Source organism: Danio rerio, chromosome 19 (assembly GCF_049306965.1).
Source record: "Danio rerio strain Tuebingen ecotype United States chromosome 19, GRCz12tu, whole genome shotgun sequence".
Lineage (NCBI taxonomy): Eukaryota > Metazoa > Chordata > Actinopteri > Cypriniformes > Danionidae > Danio > Danio rerio.
The window spans coordinates 24,315,063-24,334,204 of NC_133194.1; the positions used below are offsets into that span (position 1 = coordinate 24,315,063).

At 34.0% G+C, this 19,142-nt stretch overlaps 1 protein-coding gene across 2 annotated transcripts; it reads left to right on the forward strand.

Moving 5' to 3' along the window:
• Nucleotides 1–8,423: 8,423 nt before the first annotated feature.
• galr1a (galanin receptor 1a) lies at nucleotides 8,424–17,424 on the forward strand. 2 transcript variants are annotated; one of them, XR_012395042.1, is made up of 4 exons: nucleotides 8,424–9,758; nucleotides 10,926–10,991; nucleotides 11,676–12,812; nucleotides 17,232–17,424. XR_012395042.1 is itself a non-coding variant. In XM_691123.7 (3 exons), the coding sequence occupies exons 1-3, from the start codon at nucleotides 9,099–9,101 to the stop codon at nucleotides 11,991–11,993; spliced, it is 1,044 nt and encodes a 347-aa protein (XP_696215.1). In that variant the 5' UTR covers nucleotides 8,424–9,098; the 3' UTR covers nucleotides 11,994–12,971. The 2 variants fall into 2 exon arrangements, 1 of the variants encoding a protein (XP_696215.1); XM_691123.7 differs by lacking the exon at nucleotides 17,232–17,424 and having other exon boundaries at nucleotides 11,676–12,971.
• Nucleotides 17,425–19,142: the final 1,718 nt, after the last annotated feature.

The following is a 19,142-nucleotide window of genomic DNA, read 5'->3' on the forward strand; positions in this document are numbered from 1 at the left end:
TAGCATTAAAGTTCCCCACCCGGAGGGGAAAGCTCTGGTTACCAAGGTAACCCTCGTTCCCTGAGGGCGTAACGGAAATTATATGTTCCTTCGCCATTGTAACATATTGTAACCTGCATTCTGGAGATAAACATTCCATTTAACATTCCAGAAAACAATCTGGGTGAATCGCCAGGACAATAAAATCACTTGTCGACGAAAAGTCTGGCTTAGTAATCCGTGGTGACATGTTAACAAGTCTGGGAGACTTCACAGAACCACTCTCTGCCTACTTCAAAAGAACATGACAGATAAGATAAGAAAGAAAATGAACTCATCAAATCCAGAACCAGCACAAAACCAATGTGTTATGTTTTGTAAACTTTGTATCTCATTTCTGACTTTTCTTACCTGTGTAACATCTCTTATAACCTGTATGCATGTTCCATTTAGGCCTTTGTAAAGCATAAATATTGTAAGGATATGAAAAATTATGTTGATGTACTCTCAACCCCCCCATGTTTGGTACCGATGGGTTTCTGCTGACATTTTACAACACATGATGCATAGATCGAGACCATAACTCGCATTGCTTTATTCTTTAAAGCCCTGTATTAAATGCCTGTCTGCATGCTTTAGGCGGACGCTCAAATTTGCATACGAGCAGCCCAGAGACAAAGGAAGGTTCGCGCGCAAACTTTCCCCTGAAATCATTGGTCAGAATGCTGTACTGGTCGTCACGTGACCCGCAGGTATAACTCATTCTGCCCTCCCAAACATCTGGGCAGAAAGAGAACGTCCCAAAAAGGAACATCATTGACGGTGGCCCTCGGGCCACACGTGGCTTTCTAAGCCGCATGGACTTTTTCCCGCCACGCTTTCTTTATTTTCCGGCAAAGTAAATTCAGTTTAAAGTTTGCGATCGTGTTCGTCCGAACTGCATTACAAACTCCACGCATCAAAGGACATCAAGAGTAGTTTCATCACGACGGAAGAGAGACGCATCAGAGAGACCGCCAGACATGAAAGACCAGGTGATTTTAGTTATGCGATTAAGCTGTGCCCCTTTTATCAAAAAGGTGTTTTTTTATAACCTTGGTGGTCCGTAATGGTGCGTGTGGAACTGAAAGTTTTGTCACTCTTTTATCTGAAATCTATATTTTCTAGCTTTACTATTTCTCTTTGCTGTTACACGTTCTATAGACCCGATATATCCACGTGGTTTACCTTTGTTTTGTGTTTAATGTATTTTTGTGCGTTTGTTTGTTCGTTACGTCTGACTAGTCAATAAATTCCATTATAATCAAATGAATTGTATTGTTTGCCTCACGAGAAAATGTCACTGAAATACAGATTCCCCTGCCTTGCTATTATAAGTTGTTTAAAACTTTTGAATGATTAATCTACTTCACAAGAAGTAGCAATTAAATTCCCTTTTTCTAAATTAATAGATTACCGTGTCCGCTCGGAAGAGTGGCGGCTCTGCTTGTGTTTGTTTGGTCAAATTAACAATAATTTGATCCGGAATATTAATGATTAATAATAATTCGTTATTGTTGATAATTAATATTCATAATCTGGGAATCCGCTCGGTCGCGCGAGCATGATCATTTACAATCATATGTTTGTTTGACCAAGCTGACTGAAGCTTAAGTCGGAATATTAATAATTAAGAATAAACCGTTATTGTTGATTATTAATATTCATAAAATGAGCTTATTTCATGTTACACCATAATGATTACCCCTGTTGAGGTGAAAGTCTTTTCAGCTAAAAAAGGATGCTTTGCTTTGCACGCACTGTGCTTACATTGCCAAATTTTTTGCAACGAGCATCAGCTGCACAAGCTGAAGCTGCCAACTCATTGGCATTTCATTGGCCCGTTTACATACTCTTTCAGATGATTAGCTTTCTGAACGAAATTCCCCATAGTGGAAGTTTTTCTACATAGCATTGAAGTCCCCCCCCCCCCCCCCCCCCCCCATGAGGGTTACGTTAATAACCAAAGCGTTAACCTAATTAACCTAGTCAGGCCTTTAAATTGCACTTTAAGCTGAATACTAGTATCTTGACAAATATCTATTAACATATTATGTACTGTCTGGGGCTTTGCTAGGGTCAAAAGAGATAAGGGGCTTAGCCCCAAAATTATCTGCATAAATAACAAAAAACATCCGCAGATTCTGTCTGGCCCTATGATCCATGATCATACCTCTTGAGCCTCCTAACTCCTCCTGCTTTGCTTCAAATTTCTTTAAAGGAAGTTTTTTTTTTTCAGTTTTTTCTCAAAATAGGTTGATGTGGGCAGTGTAGCACTTTAAATGCATAATGCCTGTTTCATTCATACTTGAGCAGAAATTCCATATATGCCTCACAAAAGTAGTAGAACATTCTAGGAAATCCATAATATGGATGAAGGCGTCCAACTATTGCTGTAGTTGACTGAAAATAAGATCTGAATAAACATAAAAAGGCTTTAACTGATCATCTACACTATTGCGACAATAAATGGTTTATATGTGTTCTTCCAGCCATCTTAGGTATTTTCATAAGAAAGTCGATTTATAATCCGATGCTAACTGACATAGCATGTTACAGTAGAATATAGCTATGAAAAATATGCTAGATCCATGAACTCACTGTGATTTAACTATTACAAAAGCAGATGTGACTGGCTATATCATATCTAGATAAATATGTCTAGATATCTATATCATATCTAGAAAGCTATTACAGGTTTTTCTTACTAACTTGCATGTATTTACATTGATATGATGCACATTTTATTGATTACCATGATTTTATACTGTTAAAACAAATATTAAATTATTAAGCTTCATCAGTAGTTAGAACTATTCAGTTTCGCGAACCAGTTGTATTATTACCTGATCAGCTTCAGCTCCTCAAAATAATGAATGATGACAGTGCAGTGGCGGGGCTTTTTTAACAACATGTGACAACAGTGCCCCTCCCACCTGCCTGTAGGAACAGGTACTGCTGAACAGCTGACTTTAATTACCCGACACAAAAGTGTAATGCGCGTGATGTATGTGGTAATTTTAAGTACTTTAATAACAAAATAAATGTTAACCTATTTTTATTTAAGTCCAACATATTCCAAAAGATCAGGGGCTTTTGACAATACATCAGGGGCTTAATCCCCCAAAGCCCCCCCACCCTAAAACTATTATGTTAGAAATGTGAAAAAAAAAATTTTAATTAAACAGAAATAGTGGAAAAAATATACAGGCGGGTAATAATTCAGGAAGCTAATAATTCTGACTTCAATTGTATGTATGTATATAGCCTAACTACTTTTCAATTGTACAATGTGTTGGGTCATTTTTGACCCATGTGTGTAAAACTTGAAGTAGCACACAAAAACATGTATTAACTTGTGGTCACTGAAAAAAAAAAAAGATATTTAGTATGTCCATGGATAAAAGAATTTAAAGATGAGGGAATATTTAATGCTGAAAATAGTTAAAGAAAAAAATAACCAAAAAACAGAGTCAAGCGTGAAATTACACAGGAAATGAATACGGGTCATTTTAGACCCATGTTGTGCATTAAGTGGTTTTCATAGCTTGTGCATCGAAGGATGAAATGTGTTTACTTTTATTTGCAGCATTCAACCTTGGAAAACAAAACTGACAAATCAATCAACTTAACAGCAGATTTAAAATGTTATATGATATTGTCAGAGATATGTACTGCACTTTTGATATTTTTTCTTTTTGGTTGAACAGAATAATATTTTTATCTGGACAATGTTTTTTTTTTTAATTTGGCTGGAATAAAAGCAGTTTTTAAGAGCAAATCATTTATTCTTTATTTTTAAGGTCAATATTATTAGCCCCTTTAAACAATTGTTTTAATTGGTAACCGAATAATCCAATATTGTTCAATGACTTGCCTAATTAAACTAGCCTAGTTAGTGATAGCAAATAAATGGTATGTTAAATAGTATAAATAATATGCTAAAATAAATGTATATAAATAAATTTGTTGTTTAAAATTTGTTATTTAAACTATTATGTTTAAAAATATTTAGAAAAAAACTCTTCATTAAACAGCACCTGGGAAATATTTGAAAAAGTATGCTAATTTGACAGAAAGACACACATAGGTTAATTATGTTAATTTCACACATAGGAATAATAACAATATATTTAAAAAAAGACTAATTTTAAGCATCAATAAGTCCCATCAATACTGAGGCATGGTCTTAAAAACTACATGATCTATGTGAGAAAGAGCACTGATCGATATTAGAGAACAATAATTAGATAACAACAATAAGAGGGAGGCTCTTATTTGTTGGAGTAAATCTCAGCAGCTAAACCCTCAACTGACAGCCCAACTTTCCAGTTTTCATTGAGTGTGCAAAAATTCTGAGCCTTTCTAAAGTGACTCAATCCCTCCGTCAGCAGACTGACCAGATGAAGTCCAAAGGGATGATCCTTTCTGCCACAGCAAGAGAAGATGATTGTTCCAAATCAATTTTTTTTCTAGAATATTGCCTCTATACAATGTCAATAAGTCATTCAAGTCCACAAAAGACAAATGCACATGAGGACAAGATAATGGAGGGAATCTCGATTGGTAATTGATTCAACACTGAAGCTGGAATGTCTCTCCAGTTCAGCTCTGAACCGGTTAAGAATCTCAACTCGAAGTATGTAAAGATGTCAGTAAAGTGAAGGTTAAGTGTCACGGTTTAGTGGATGTTTTCTACGACTGAAGTTTGGGACTTATGCAGCTACAAGTACAACTGCAGTGAATGCAAATGCTTATAGGAGCATTGAGTCAGGTATAGACAGCCTCAAAATGGGTGGTACAAATGTTCTGGAGCTTTTGATTGATTGATTTAAAGTCTTGTATATGATGCAGTGTACAACTTTTGTGTTTCATAAAAGTCACACCAACCCCAACCCTAAATTTACCCCTTACAAAAACCTATTGTGTTTTATTAGCATCTACACCTACTTCAATTTTAAACCCCTTATTTAGTAATGAAAGAATTATAATAATTCATAATTGTATTATGTATAATAATAATTATTGTGCAGTATCACCAAAATTATACTGTAATTATGTGCATATGCATATCTGTAACCTATTGAAACTTGACCCAATTTCCTCTCTTCTAAGGCTGCAGTGATATATATATATATATATATATATATATATATATATATATATATATATATATATATATATATATATATATATATATATATATATATATATATACTTGGCAGCATCATCCCCATGTTCATTGCCCAATCAGTCAATTTTCATGCTGCCACAATGCAAAATGTGTAAGGCAGTTTTTAAAAGCTGAAACAAGGAAAAACGAAATGGCAAACCCAGAGTCCAGATATAAACCTGACTAAATATCATGTGACGAAGTCCTCATTAGCCCATTACTGTGACATAACTGTTGGATAGACAGTAAGACGAGTGGATCAAGATCATAGCAGAGCATTGTATTAGACTAGTCTAGTGGTTTTCATTCCTTAGTGCTGGAAAGCACCTCTCTGCACTATTTGTTTGTCTCTGTTATCTGATATACAACGTCAATGATGGAACTCTCCACTACATAGCCGGCAGGTATAGCTCTCTGCAGCTTTCAGATGGTCACCCAATGAAGATAAACAGGTCTGTGCCTGTTCAGTTCTTGGATGGGAGATCACATTTGCTGCCAGAAAAGGTGTTTTGTAAGGACAGCAGGGGTTGCTCAACCTGCAGTTTTTGTGGGTCTAAATGCCCCAGTATAACATACATAGTTTTGGTATGTGCTTGTTAAGTGGTGACGTGTTGGTGACGTGTGTAATACAGTTTCCTGGTCCAAGCCGCCACTCATTTGAGTTGAGAAATTTTTTTTATTTATGATCACTTTTAATTCAAATCAGACATTAAAGTTAATTTTATATAAAGTCATAGTCTACACAACAATTTCTGAGCTTGCTGCATAACAAATACCAACATTTTAACAATTTATAAAAATAATAAATTACTTGCTGGCCATTGGATATTAGGCATGGACATATATATTGCGATAGTCATTTTTGAAAGTATTAAATAGCTTTGTAAACGTTTATATTTACCATTTCATGAGTCTCCCCTACAGTTGTATAGAGCGCTTGGACCTTGAAGCCACTTTGCGTTTTTGCCACTTTTGCACAACTCTCACAAGGTCGCCCAATGAAGCTAAGCAGGGCTGCGCCTAGTAAGTACTTGGATTGGAGACCACATGGGATAGCTAGGTTGCTGCTAGAAGTGGTGTTAGTGAGACCAGCAGGGTGTGCCCATCCTGCAATCTGTGTGGGTCCTAATGCCCCGGTATAGTGACATGAACTCTATACTGCTTAGTGAGTGCAGTCTTTCAGATGAGAAATTAAAAACCAGGGTCTTGACTCTTGGTAAACAGTAAAAAGGTTGGTAAAAAAGTAAGGGTTTGACGCTATCATCCTGGCTAAATTTGCCCACTAGCCTCTGTTGATCATGGCTCCTTACCATTTCCATACAAGATTTGGCTTCATCACTCTGTCTCCTCTCCACCAATCAGCTGGTGTGTGGTGTGCAGTTTGGCCCGATATGGCTGCCATTGTGTTATCCAGATGGATGCTTCACACTGGTAGTGGATGAGGAGATTACCCCAATGTGTAAAGCACTTTGACTGTACAGAAAAGTGCTAAATAAATGTAAGGAAATATTATTATTATTATTATTATTATTATTATTATTATTATTATTATTATTATTATTATTTTGATAGAGACTCTAAATGTCAGTGAGCACAATGAGCAGTAAGCACCTTCAGATGAGGTGCTAAACAGAAGTCTTAACTTTCTGAGATCATGAAAAATCCCAGACTGTCCTTCAAAAAGAGTAGGGGTGTCACCGTAGAAAATTGGCCTTATTTGCCTGCTGGCTTCTGTCCATCACAGCTTCCTAATTATCCCCATATTATAATTGACATCATCACTCTGCTGATGCTATGCAGTCTGGTGGGAAATGGCTGGCATCATGATATCCAGGTAAATGATGGACACTGGTGGTGGAGGATGAATCAAATCAACCCAAATCTGCAACATAGGCTCATTCTGATCTACGTATGGCTGCATTTTGTTTTTAAAATGAACACTATGTGGTGGTATGACGCCATTCTTTTTTGCGCTTACCAGCTGACCTCTTAATTCTGTATGGACAGCTTTCCCACTGTTACTAGTTTGTCCAGTTAGCTCACCATGTACGTTGGCTTACTTGAGATACAGAGAGGAGTTGACCAAGATGACAGGGTTTGAGTCCAGTGAAGAATGGTTCCAGAAAGCAGATAAGACAAAAACAGAATCCAAAATTAAATAAACAAGTAAATATCAGGGTGAGAATGTGGTAAAATCTGAAAATGTGTTAATAAGATGAGGATTTTCTTTGTCTGGACTGCTTTTTAAAACTGTTGGTTGAGTTTAGGGAAGTGGGTGGGCGGGTCAATCTTTGCTTTTGAAAACACTTAGTCAGTCAGTCAGTCAGTCAGTCAGTCAGTCGACAGCAGCCTCTGGTAGATTTGTGAAAACAAAAACTGCAAAAAAAAAATAAATAAATAAATAAAAAAATTTACATTATGGGACACATTTGCCGCTCTCCAGAAATGTATATAGAGGTATGTTTTCAGAATGAGCCTGGATTGCAAATCTATAAAGTGATTTGAGTGTTCATATAAGTGATTTATAAATGTAATGAATTATAAATTATTATTAATATTAAGCCAATACTCTAAATCAGGTAAGTATGACATGCAAAATGTCCAAGTGGACCGGATTAAGAACAACTAGTTATCCTGTCACTGCAGATCTACATGAATCAAAGTAAAGTATTGTTTAAATGTCAACTCTGTGTATTACGTGCGTTAATAATAATAATAATAATAATAATAATAATAATAATAATAATAATAATAATAATAAACGTCCAAAGTTCATCTTTAGTTTCTGGGAAATACGCACTGTCAAGCTATTTAAACGTACTTTTTCCTTTCGGAATTTTAAATGAGAACACACTGCTTAATTATTTATACAGTTTATACATAAAAACATAATAAAATAGTGCACAAGCACCCTCTCCATGGGAGTGGGTAGAGCTAAATATCCATTTTGGGGCATATGTTTCACTAAACACATAAGACAGAATTTTCTACTAGTCATTCTAGACAGATTCTAGATGTTTACATTTACTTTAATTATACATTTTTAAAATGATTTTATACAAACAAATGCCTTTTAGAAAATATTAATAGTAAACAAGACCTCTTTTGATCACTACTATACATTTAGTGTGCTTTATTACAAACTTTTGTGATTCATTAAAATAATTTGTGTGATTCACAAAACAAATAATTTATATACAAAAATTAAACATGCTTTTAAATCATCATCACTACCGCATTTTTGTTTTATTTTTTTTTATGAAAAACATTTGGTTGAACATGTTTATATATATATATATATATATATATATATATATATATATATACAAATTAGTGCCAACAATATTGTAATTCTAAATAACTAAACTTGACCCCTTCTGACCTGTAAATGCATAATACTCAAAAGGGGTCTAATGGAAAGTAATAAGTGATAAACAAAAGGAGAGGGGCCGCTAAAAATGAAAGATGTGCTTTTCCCATGTCCATGTAAGAGGATGGGTGAGTAAGGCTGGGGAATTGGTGTCTCGGTGACGTGCGCACAGGCAATATTTTATTGCAGAGGCAGAACAGTTCTTCTCCACCTAGCGCGCGCTCAAAACGCACGAAGAGCACCTGCTGATGAAAACATGAATCTGTGAGCGCTGTCAGTACGAGAAATCAAAAGGATTATCGATATCATCATAAACTTTAACAGGTTAACATGAAAAAAGTATGAAAAGAATATTAATTTTGTGATGCGCGTAAATGAGCACATTCTACTTAAACCCCGTTGCTGATGCTGCTGCTGCTGGACTCCAGTAAACTTTACAGGATTTTCAGCCTCCTCTGAAAAATCAATAACCCAAGGAAATTAACTGCAGAAGACTTCCTTTTCACGACGAAGCATCAAAATAAGCTCACGCTGAAGATGGGCACCCAAAACAACAGTGATTTGGACAGACCTAGAAGCAACATAGACTTAGAAGCACCTGAAAAAAACCTATTTGGCATCGGCACAGACAACTTAGTCACGCTTCTGATTTTCGGACTCATATTTACTCTTGGCGTCCTTGGAAACTCTCTGGTGATCACCGTTCTGGCTCAACGCAAACCCGGACAGCAACGAAGCACCACCAACATCTTCATCCTCAACCTCAGCGTGGCAGATCTGTCCTACCTGCTCTTCTGCATCCCTTTTCAGTCCACAGTCTACATGTTGCCCACATGGATCTTGGGCGCCTTTATTTGCAAGTTCATCCATTACTTTTTCACCGTGTCCATGCTCGTAAGCATCTTCACCTTATCAGCCATGTCGGTGGACAGGTACATCGCCATAGTGCATTGCAGAAAGTCTTCGTCCATTCGAGTTGCGAGGCATGCGCTGATCGGGGTGCTGGTCATATGGGTGCTCTCTTTCGCCATGGCCACTCCGGTCGCCTACTATCAGGGCATCGTGGAAAGTGAGGACAACAGCACGTTTTGCTGGGAAGTGTGGCCAGATCACGACAGGAGAAAAATCTATGTGGTCTGCACTTTTGTTTTTGGATATGTGCTGCCGCTGATTCTGATTTCTTTCTGTTATGCCAAGGTTGGTGGATTGCCTTTAATTGTAGCTCGATAATGTAAAGTTTTGATCCTTATTCATGCAAAATATGGATAGTTTATAGTCTATTAAACAAGTCACTGGAAAAAAAAAGATGCTTAAGTAGGCTAATTGAGAAGCAGGAATCCTTTTTTGCCGAGCTCCTAAAAATAATCTTTGTACTTGTTTACATATTTACATTATATTTTATAGGATTTTCTTTCGATAAAAGTTTCAAGAATCTGTTAAGTTATGTTTTATGTTCATTTTATTCCACTGTTTTATTTGACCTGAACAAAATGTCTTCTAGGTCCTGTTTATTTGATGCCTTTATCACATAGCAACAAAATGTAATCCTGCATTAATATTTTAACTCATATGAATATGTATTATTAAAAATAAATTAATAATAATAATAACAATAATAATAATAATAATAATAGAGTTTCCCAGCTTGCAGCTGAAAGGAATTTGCTGTGTAAAACCTTTTTCTAGATAAGTTGGGGTTAATTCCACTGTGGCGACCCCTGATGAATAAAGGGACTAAGCCAAAGAAAAATAAATTAATAAAAAAAAAATAATAATAATAATAATAATAATAATAATAATAATCATAATCATCATAATAATACAATTATAGTTTAAACTATTTTGATCTATTGTTATTTAAAAAAACAAAATCACTTTTTTATGTACACTTTTAACATTTTATATGAAAAATGCAATACTTTTTCTTAAACGAGAGGGAGAGAGAGAGAGAGAGGGAGAGAGATAGAATTGTGTGCAAATAATTGTAGGCTAGCAGTATCTACCTTATTTTTAACATAAGAGTGGGCGTATCCATTTTGTATACAAGACTTCTGGTGTCACTCCTTTCATTTATGTTAACACAAAGCAGCTCATTTTATTGCCTGATATTGCAAAAAAAATATATATATGCCTTTTTACAATATTATAATATATTGTCATAAACGCAAATTGATTTCTAGTATGAAGAGTTTTACAATTTATTACACCTTTATTTTTTTATTGCAGCCCTAATAAACCAGAAGTCTCACACACATTTTACAGAAAATAGTTCATTTCTGCATCACAAATTATAATGTGAATATTAAGAAACCTTTGCCCCATTTCATTTTTATTTCAAACCATTATGTGCCTATTTGTTCTCAGGTCCTCAATCATTTACATAAAAAGTTAAGAAACGTCTCCAAAAAGTCAGAGGCCTCAAAAAAGAAGGTAAGAAAAGTTAAATGTATTTGTTTCAGATATGTTTAATTACAAATTTATTTTGTTATATATTTATATACAGCTGGGAAAATAAGCATTGAACAAACTTTAGTGATTTAGTCAACATTTTTCTCAGAAATCATATCTCTAAAGCTGCTGTTGACTTAAATTGTTCCCTGGATAATGGTAACAAGCAAATAAATCCATACATGCAAAGAAAACAAACCTATTTAGTTGACAAATTAAGTTATGCGTAATAAAATTAAATGAAAAAGTATTGAATGCATGAAGAAAGGGAGAAGTAGAATGGAAGTAAAAGCCCTGACAGCAGCAGAAATCCCTCAGTAGTTTTTCAGCAACCCTCTGCCCTTCAATCCAACATCTACATTACCAGGATGATGAAGATGAAACCAGAGTGGACATTTCATTGTTACAAAATGTAAATAATTTATCAGATTTTTTTATTTTGTTTTATTTTTATGTTTATATTATTTGGGTTTTTACCAAAATCTTGTTCAATTCCATGCCAACAGCTCCTTTAGAAAAAAATATTCCCTGGAAAATACAAGACATGTTTAATACTTATTTTCGCTGCTGTATATTTACATTTTAATATTAATTGTTGATCCATATATAATGTTGTTAATAACCAAAAGAGATCAGTAAAAACTTGTTCCTCCCTCTCTTTTTTAGACAGCTCAGACTGTTCTGGTGGTGGTGGTGGTGTTCTGCCTGTCCTGGCTGCCTCATCACGTGGTGCACCTGTGGGTTGAGTTTGGCTCCTTTCCCCTGAACCAGGCATCATTTGTGCTTCGCGTGGCGGCTCATTGTCTGGCTTACAGCAACTCGTCTGTTAATCCAGTTATTTATGCGTTCCTATCAGAGAACTTCAGGCAGGCCTATAAGCAGGTGTTTCGCTGTCAGGTGGCTTCTGAGTGCCCTACAAATGAAGCCAGAGAAATGAAGAGCAAGACAGAGGCAGCACCATCCACCAACTGCACCACTGTGTAATCCATATACACTATAATTCTCGATGGCTTTAAGTCTTCAGTAGAAGGCAAAGGGGTAGTTCCATGTAAAATTATACTTTAAATGATAAACATGGTTATGTTTTAATTGGTATGATCTTGAAGGATTGGGCGGTTGACTTTTAAGGGCTTTTGTCATCATAAAAAGAGCATTTGCTGTGTGCTTCAGTCTTGATGATGCATTTTCTCAGAGCGCAATCGAGACCTTACTTGGTACTTGCTGTGAAGCTGTAGTGATGTATGGCCTGTAAATATGTGCAATCAAAAAAAGTGTGGGAGTAAGAGTGAGTTTATGGGGTATGTTTTTTTTTTTTTTTTTGCTTCAGGGAAAACAGGAAATATAATCAATCTTGAGCCATGTTATAATAGAAAAATGCTGTATTATTAAATTATAATTGGAACATTTTGTTTATATACGTTGTTTTAAGTAATCTATTTACAATTTGTGCTGTTGTGTGTGTTTATTCACCCGTTTCGAATGCTGTCACTTGATTGAATGTGCGTTAAAAGTTTTTATCAGCTGATAGATATTGGCTTGCAGGGGCCTTCTGTGCCTACTGTCATCCATCCACATGGTTAATCAGCTATACTAATAGAGAAGACTCCAGATACAGATCTGTTTTTACATTACTGTGATGGTCGGGTTTAGGGTTGGGGAAGGGGTAGACATTAACAAAATACAATTAATGGGAAATGTAATAAATAATATAAATAATTCTCGTTAAATTCCAGGTGCAGCCATATGTTATCTATAGCTTTTTAATGTGGATGGATGATAACAGCCATCTGAGCCTACTAGTTGGTGCAGAAGGCCCCTACTGGCCCAGATAACCACTGATAACATCCATTCAATCGAGTGATAACTTTCAAATCAACTGGCTTATTAGTTTCTCAGCCAATACCGGTATATTATTATTAAGTGATATCCATAAATAGTTTATCAAAATGATTAACCCCTTCTGTGTTTTTTTTTTTTCCTTTTTCAAATATTTTGTTTTAAAAATTACTTTTAATAGAGCAGGGATTTTTTTACAGTATTCCGATAATATTATTTTTTCAACTAGAATAAATAAGTTTATATATATATATATATATATATATATATATATATATATATATATATATATATATATATATATATATATATATATATATATATATATATATATATATATATATATAATTTATGCCTAATTAATCTAGTTAAGCCTTTAAATTGCATCTTAAATGGAATACTATCCTAAAAAATATTTTGTAGAATATTATGTACTGCCAACATGGCAAAAAATTAAGATTTTGAGATGAAGAAATGAGTTTTCAAAACTATAAAGTTTAAAAATGTCTTAAAAATGTATTTAATTATATATATATATATATATATATATATATATATATATATATATATATATATATATATATATATATATATTTTTTTTTTTTTTTTTTTTTTTTTTTTTTTTTTTTTTATCTGTGTTAAAGAGACATTGGCAAAAATATATACAATATATAGAGGGGGGGGGAGGGAATAATAATTCTGATTCTAACTGTATATACTGATAGTTTAGGGGTTCTATCTTTTATTCCTTTAAAAAAATGACAATTATATCCATAATTTTAAAAGAAATGCACATAACGCTTCAAACACATCTTAAAGGAACAAAAATTTAAACATAATTTTAAGTAAATCAATTCTACATTTACTTTAACTCAGGGTCATCCTAAACCCCAAGTAAATAGAATCCTGGGTTACCATGTTTCACTGCACCCGCTTTGAATATTATCACTCGATTGAATGGGCGTTCCTCATTCTTAATCAGCTATACTAATAAGACTCCAGATCCAGATCTGTTTTACATTTATGTGACGATTGGGTTTAGAGTTGGCTTAGGGATAGATGTTAAAAAAAATACAGTCAATGGGACATTTATTAAACAATATAAATAATTCTTGTTAACTTCCAGCCACAGCCAGTTGTAATCTATAGGTAGTTTATCATGTGGATGGATGATAACAGGCTTCTGAGCCTACTAGTAAACACAGAAGGCCCCTACTGGCCCATATCTATCGGCTGATGACCACTGATAATAGCCATTCAATGGAGTGATAATAATCAAGTCGGCTGGTTTATTAGTTTCTCATCTAATAGTAATTTATTATTCTTCAGAGTTATATCCACCAATAGTTTGTCAAAATTATTAACGCTTCAAATATTTCCCAAATTATGTTTTACATACAGGAATTTTTCAGTTAAATTTTTTTTCTTCTGAAGAAAGTCTTATTTGTTTAAATTCAGCTTTTTAGTTTAACTCAGTTTTAAATCTTTCTAAAACCGTTTTTAAGGTCAATATTATTAGCCCCCTTAAGCTATATATGTTTTTTTTTCTGTTGTCTACAAAACAAACTATCGTTATTCAATGATTTGCCTAATTGCTTTAACTTGCCTAACTAATCTTTTTAAGCCTTTAAATTGCATTTTAAACTGATTATATCTTGAAAAATATCTAGCAAAATATTGTATACTGTCATCGTACGAAGATAAAGTCTTGAAAAAAATCTTCTCTCCGTTAAAGGGGAAAATATATATGCAGGAGGGCTAATAATTTCAAGTAGTATATATTGATAGTTCAGGGGTTTTATAATGGACTCCTTTTTTTTTAATAATAATAATAATATCCAGAATTTTAAAAGACATAAAACGCATCTTAAAATTCTGTATTTACTTTTTAGGACTTTTCACACTTGAAATCGATAACTCTGGGCCATCTTAAACCCCAAATAAATGGAATTCATGGGTATTTGTAATCACGTTTCAGGCTCATTCTGTTTACGCACCCCTATATACATTTCTTGAGAGGGAAAAATAAGTCGCCTGATTTTTACCAAATTTTCAGATTTTACCACATTCTCACTCTGTTGTTTAATTGTTTATTTTATTTTTTAGATTTTGTTGTTGTTTTACCTGATTTTTGGAACGGTCTCAAGTCTGCCGACCCACATGTTGAGCTATACCAACCAAACTAGTAACAGCGGAAAAGCCGTTCATATGGAGGTAAGTGGTCAGCCGGTAAGCGAGAAAAAGAATGGTGTCATACCGCCCCGTAGTATTTGTTTTAAAGATGAAATGCAGCCATTCGTACTTCTGGCTACATAATTCGCAATCTCCAGAAATGTACATAGGGCTACGTTTTCAGAATGAGCCAATGTTGCAACTAACAGATGTTTCATACTGTACATTCCTTAACCCTGGGTTAAAATTCTTATTTGCATATTTGTGGTGTCATTGTTGCTGATTGGATGAAAAGCAGGCAGCAGTTTTTGGAAATGTCTTAAGTTTGAAGAACTTCATGTTACTCCTGATATTTACAACACATTTTGTTTTGTGACATGATGTACTCCTCACTGCTTAATTTCTGATTGGCTGTTTCTGTTGCCAAGCATCCAGCAGCAAGAACCAAACACTTCTCTTTTAATGTATTTACTAACATGACTAATCATGAACAATATTCATAACTAATACATTACTCGGCAAAACGGTGGCTCAGTGGTTAGCACTGTCGCCTAACAGCAAGAAGGTCACTGGTTCGGGTCCAGGCTGGGCCAGTTGGCATTTCTGTGAGGAGTTTGCATGTTCTCCCCGTGTTCATGTGGGTTTCCTCCAGGTGCTCCAATTTCCCCTACAGTCCAAAGACATGCGGCATAGGTGAATTGAATAAACTAAATTGGCTGTAGTGTATGTGTGTGAATGAGTGTGTATGGATGTTCCCCAGTACTGGGTTGCTGCTGATAGATAGGTCATACGCTGTGTAAAACATATGCTTGATAAGTTAGGAGTTCATTCCACTGTGGTGACCCCTCATGACTTAAAGGGACTAAGCCGCAAAGAAAATGAATGAATGAATAAACAATACTCATGGCTTATACTAATGACTAATCATGAACAATACTAATACAGCTTAGTTCAGCATTTACTAATGCAGCATTAAGTAATGTCTTTACATGCTTATTAACATTACTTAATGAACTAAAAATTTACTTTATTTTCAAAAAGATGATGAAATACTGTAATAAAGTTATTGTTCATTGTATGTTCATGTTATTAAATACATTAATGACTATTAACTCATATAATCTTATTGTAAATTGTCACAGACACAGATTATTGTAAAGTGTTAAGTCTTGGAAATGTTACATATTTACATATTTTGCACATAATGTACCATATCACACATTAAATAATCAATTAATAGTTTTATATTAATATTCTGGCCTATTTTATGTTATATGCAACATTATAAACATTTTTATTTTTAATATAGAGTTTAAGTCAGAATTATTAGACCCCCTTTGATTTATTATTATTTTTTTTTCTGTTTTAAATATTTCCCAAATGATGTTTAACAGCAAGGAAATTTTCACAGTATGTCTGATAATATTTTTTTCTTTTGGTGAAAGTCTTATTTGTTTTATTTTGGCAAGAATAAAACCAGTTTTATTTTTTTTTAAACACAATTTTAAGATAAAAATTATTAGCCCCTTTAAGCTATATATATATATTTTAACAGTCTACAGAATTATCCATCGTTATACAATAACTTGCCTAATTACCCTAACCTGCCTAGTTAATCTAGTTAAGCCTTTAAATGTCACTTTAAGCTGTATAGAAATGTCTTAAAAATATCTAATCAAATATTATTTACTGTCATCATGGCAAAGATCAAATAATTCAGTTGTTAGTGTTTAGTTATTAAAACTATTAGATTTAGAAATGTGTTGAAACAAAATCTTCTCTCCGTTTAACAGAAACTGTGGAAAAATAAACAATGGGGATAATAATTTAGGGGGGCTAATAATTCTGACTTGAACTGTATACACTCAAAATACAGCCGATTTGAATGTTATCACGCGATTGAATGGGCATTATCAGTGGTTATCAGCTGATAGATATGAGCAAGTAGGGGCCTTCTGCTCCAATACTAGTAGGCTCAGACAGCTTATTATGTTATCATCCACGTGGTAATCAGTTATAGATCACATACGACTGCAGACAGAAGTTAACAAGAATTATTTGTATTAATTACTACATTTCCCATTAATTGTATTTTATTAACGTCTACCCCAACCTTAAACCCAACCACCACAGTAATGTTAAAACAGATCTGGATCTGGAGTCTTATTAGTATTAACCATGTGGATAGATGATAACAGCCTTTTGAGCCTGCAGATGCAGAAGGCCCCTACTGGCCTGTATCTATCAGCTGATGACCACTAAAATGCCCATTCAATTGTGATAACATTTGAAGTGTGTGCAAATAATGACTTTTGCGGCATTACTTACTTAAAAATGAGTTAACACAATAAAAAAAGTTTTAATTTAAGAAAGCTTAACTGTTTTATGTTCAATCCACCTAAATTTGTAAAAAAAAAAAAAAAAAAAAAAAAAAAAAAGATTAAGTTAACTTAAACGACTTGTTTTGAGACCATATGAAAGAATTGTGTGGAACCCTGATTTTTTTTACAGTGTATTAAATACAAATTTAAAGATTGTTATCTTGAAAATATTCCATATTTTGTATATCACAAGTTTATGTACAGTACATTTTACATGCATCATGCATCCTATAAAAGCTTCACATGTTTATGAAACTTGCGTTGTTGTCAGATATACCTGGTAATGCCACAGTCATTCTAGTAAATCCCCTTCCATCGCATAATATGCCTTATACCATGAACCAACCACTTGTAGTTTATTGAAGGGACTTTATGTTAGGATTAAAATTCATAAGTGTCCTTAACAATAATGGAAACACAGAAGCTCAAGTTAAATGCGGTGCATTAAGAGCACAATAAAAATGTTTTTTTTTTAAATCCAATTATAAGACACTACACTGTCCCAGGGTCACGAAAAGAGGCTATGTTTAGCTCCACACTTCAACAAGAGACCTGACAAGATTACCTTTGTGCAAATGCACCTGAATTACTGATAATGGAAAATAAGAAGGTCATACAAGGCAGCACCTTCATGAATTTAGATGAGTAAGGAACAAGGATTATTAGCATCTAACATTACAGGCAAATTGATGCATATATATATATATGTATTTTATTATCATGTGTATTCATGACGTGTAGTAAAGTTCATGTTACAAAAAAAAAAAAGAGTTTCTGTCTCAAAAGTATCCTGCTTTTGGTCGTCATGGAGACACATGCTGTGTGTGAGTGAGTCCTGCAGTCTCTGGCTTTAGAGTCAGAAGCACGAGTTCTAATTCTCCATCATTGGTCTCTGTTTGTGTGTGTGTGTGTGTGTGTGTGTGTGTGTGTGTGTGTGTGTGTGTGTGTGTGTGTGTGTGTRTGTGTGTGTGTGTGTGTGTGTGTGTGTGTGTGTGTGTGTGTGTGTGTGTGTATGTGTGTGTGTGTGTGTGTGTGGGCGTGTGCGTGTGTGTGTGTGTGCGTGTGTGATGGGTCACTGTGATCCACAAAAACATTTACTTCTGGAAGCTTCTTTCCAATATTGGACCACTGCAGTTCAGAAAAATTTGTCTTGACATGCTGAAATTCAATATTACAAGTTTTGCAATTATGATCATGTACAATAATGGGCAGTTTTAATAACCTTGATTAATTATTTTAAATGATCTATAACGTGCCCAGTACATTGATCGAGACTGTACTGAGTATTTATAGGATTACTGCTTAACACTTTCTGTAAGGCTCAGTTTGTTAACAAGTAAACATTTATTAAACAAGACAATACATTTATTAATCTTAGGTTAGGTTTAAATAACAAACCTATAGTAAAATAAAATAAAGTTTAATAACCAATTAACCCAAACGTCTATGAATGCAAAAAAAAAAAAAAACAAGATAAAAAATTTTGAAAACTATACATATATATTTAAGTTCAACAGAAAAAATAAACTGTTTTGGGAGATTTTTTTGTTGTACTTTTGTTTACTAATGAGCCCTTGTAGGTTGCAAACTTTATAATCATTTTGCAGTTTACAGGTAATTAAATGGTTTGGTTGGTAATGGTTTACTCTGAACCTCACTTTTTTATATGGCCTAATATATACTTATTTTTGTTATTAATATAATAAAAGCTTCAACAATTGTTAGATTGTTGTGTATTACTCCA

Coding starts and splice junctions, on each gene's coding strand:
- galr1a (XM_691123.7), top strand. CDS start 9,099: ATGGGCACCCAAAACAACAGTGATTTGGACAGACCTAGAAGCAACATA. Junction 9,759..10,925: donor TTTCTTTCTGTTATGCCAAG/GTTGGTGGATTG, acceptor ATTTGTTCTCAG/GTCCTCAATCATTTACATAA. Junction 10,992..11,675: donor CAGAGGCCTCAAAAAAGAAG/GTAAGAAAAGTT, acceptor TCTCTTTTTTAG/ACAGCTCAGACTGTTCTGGT.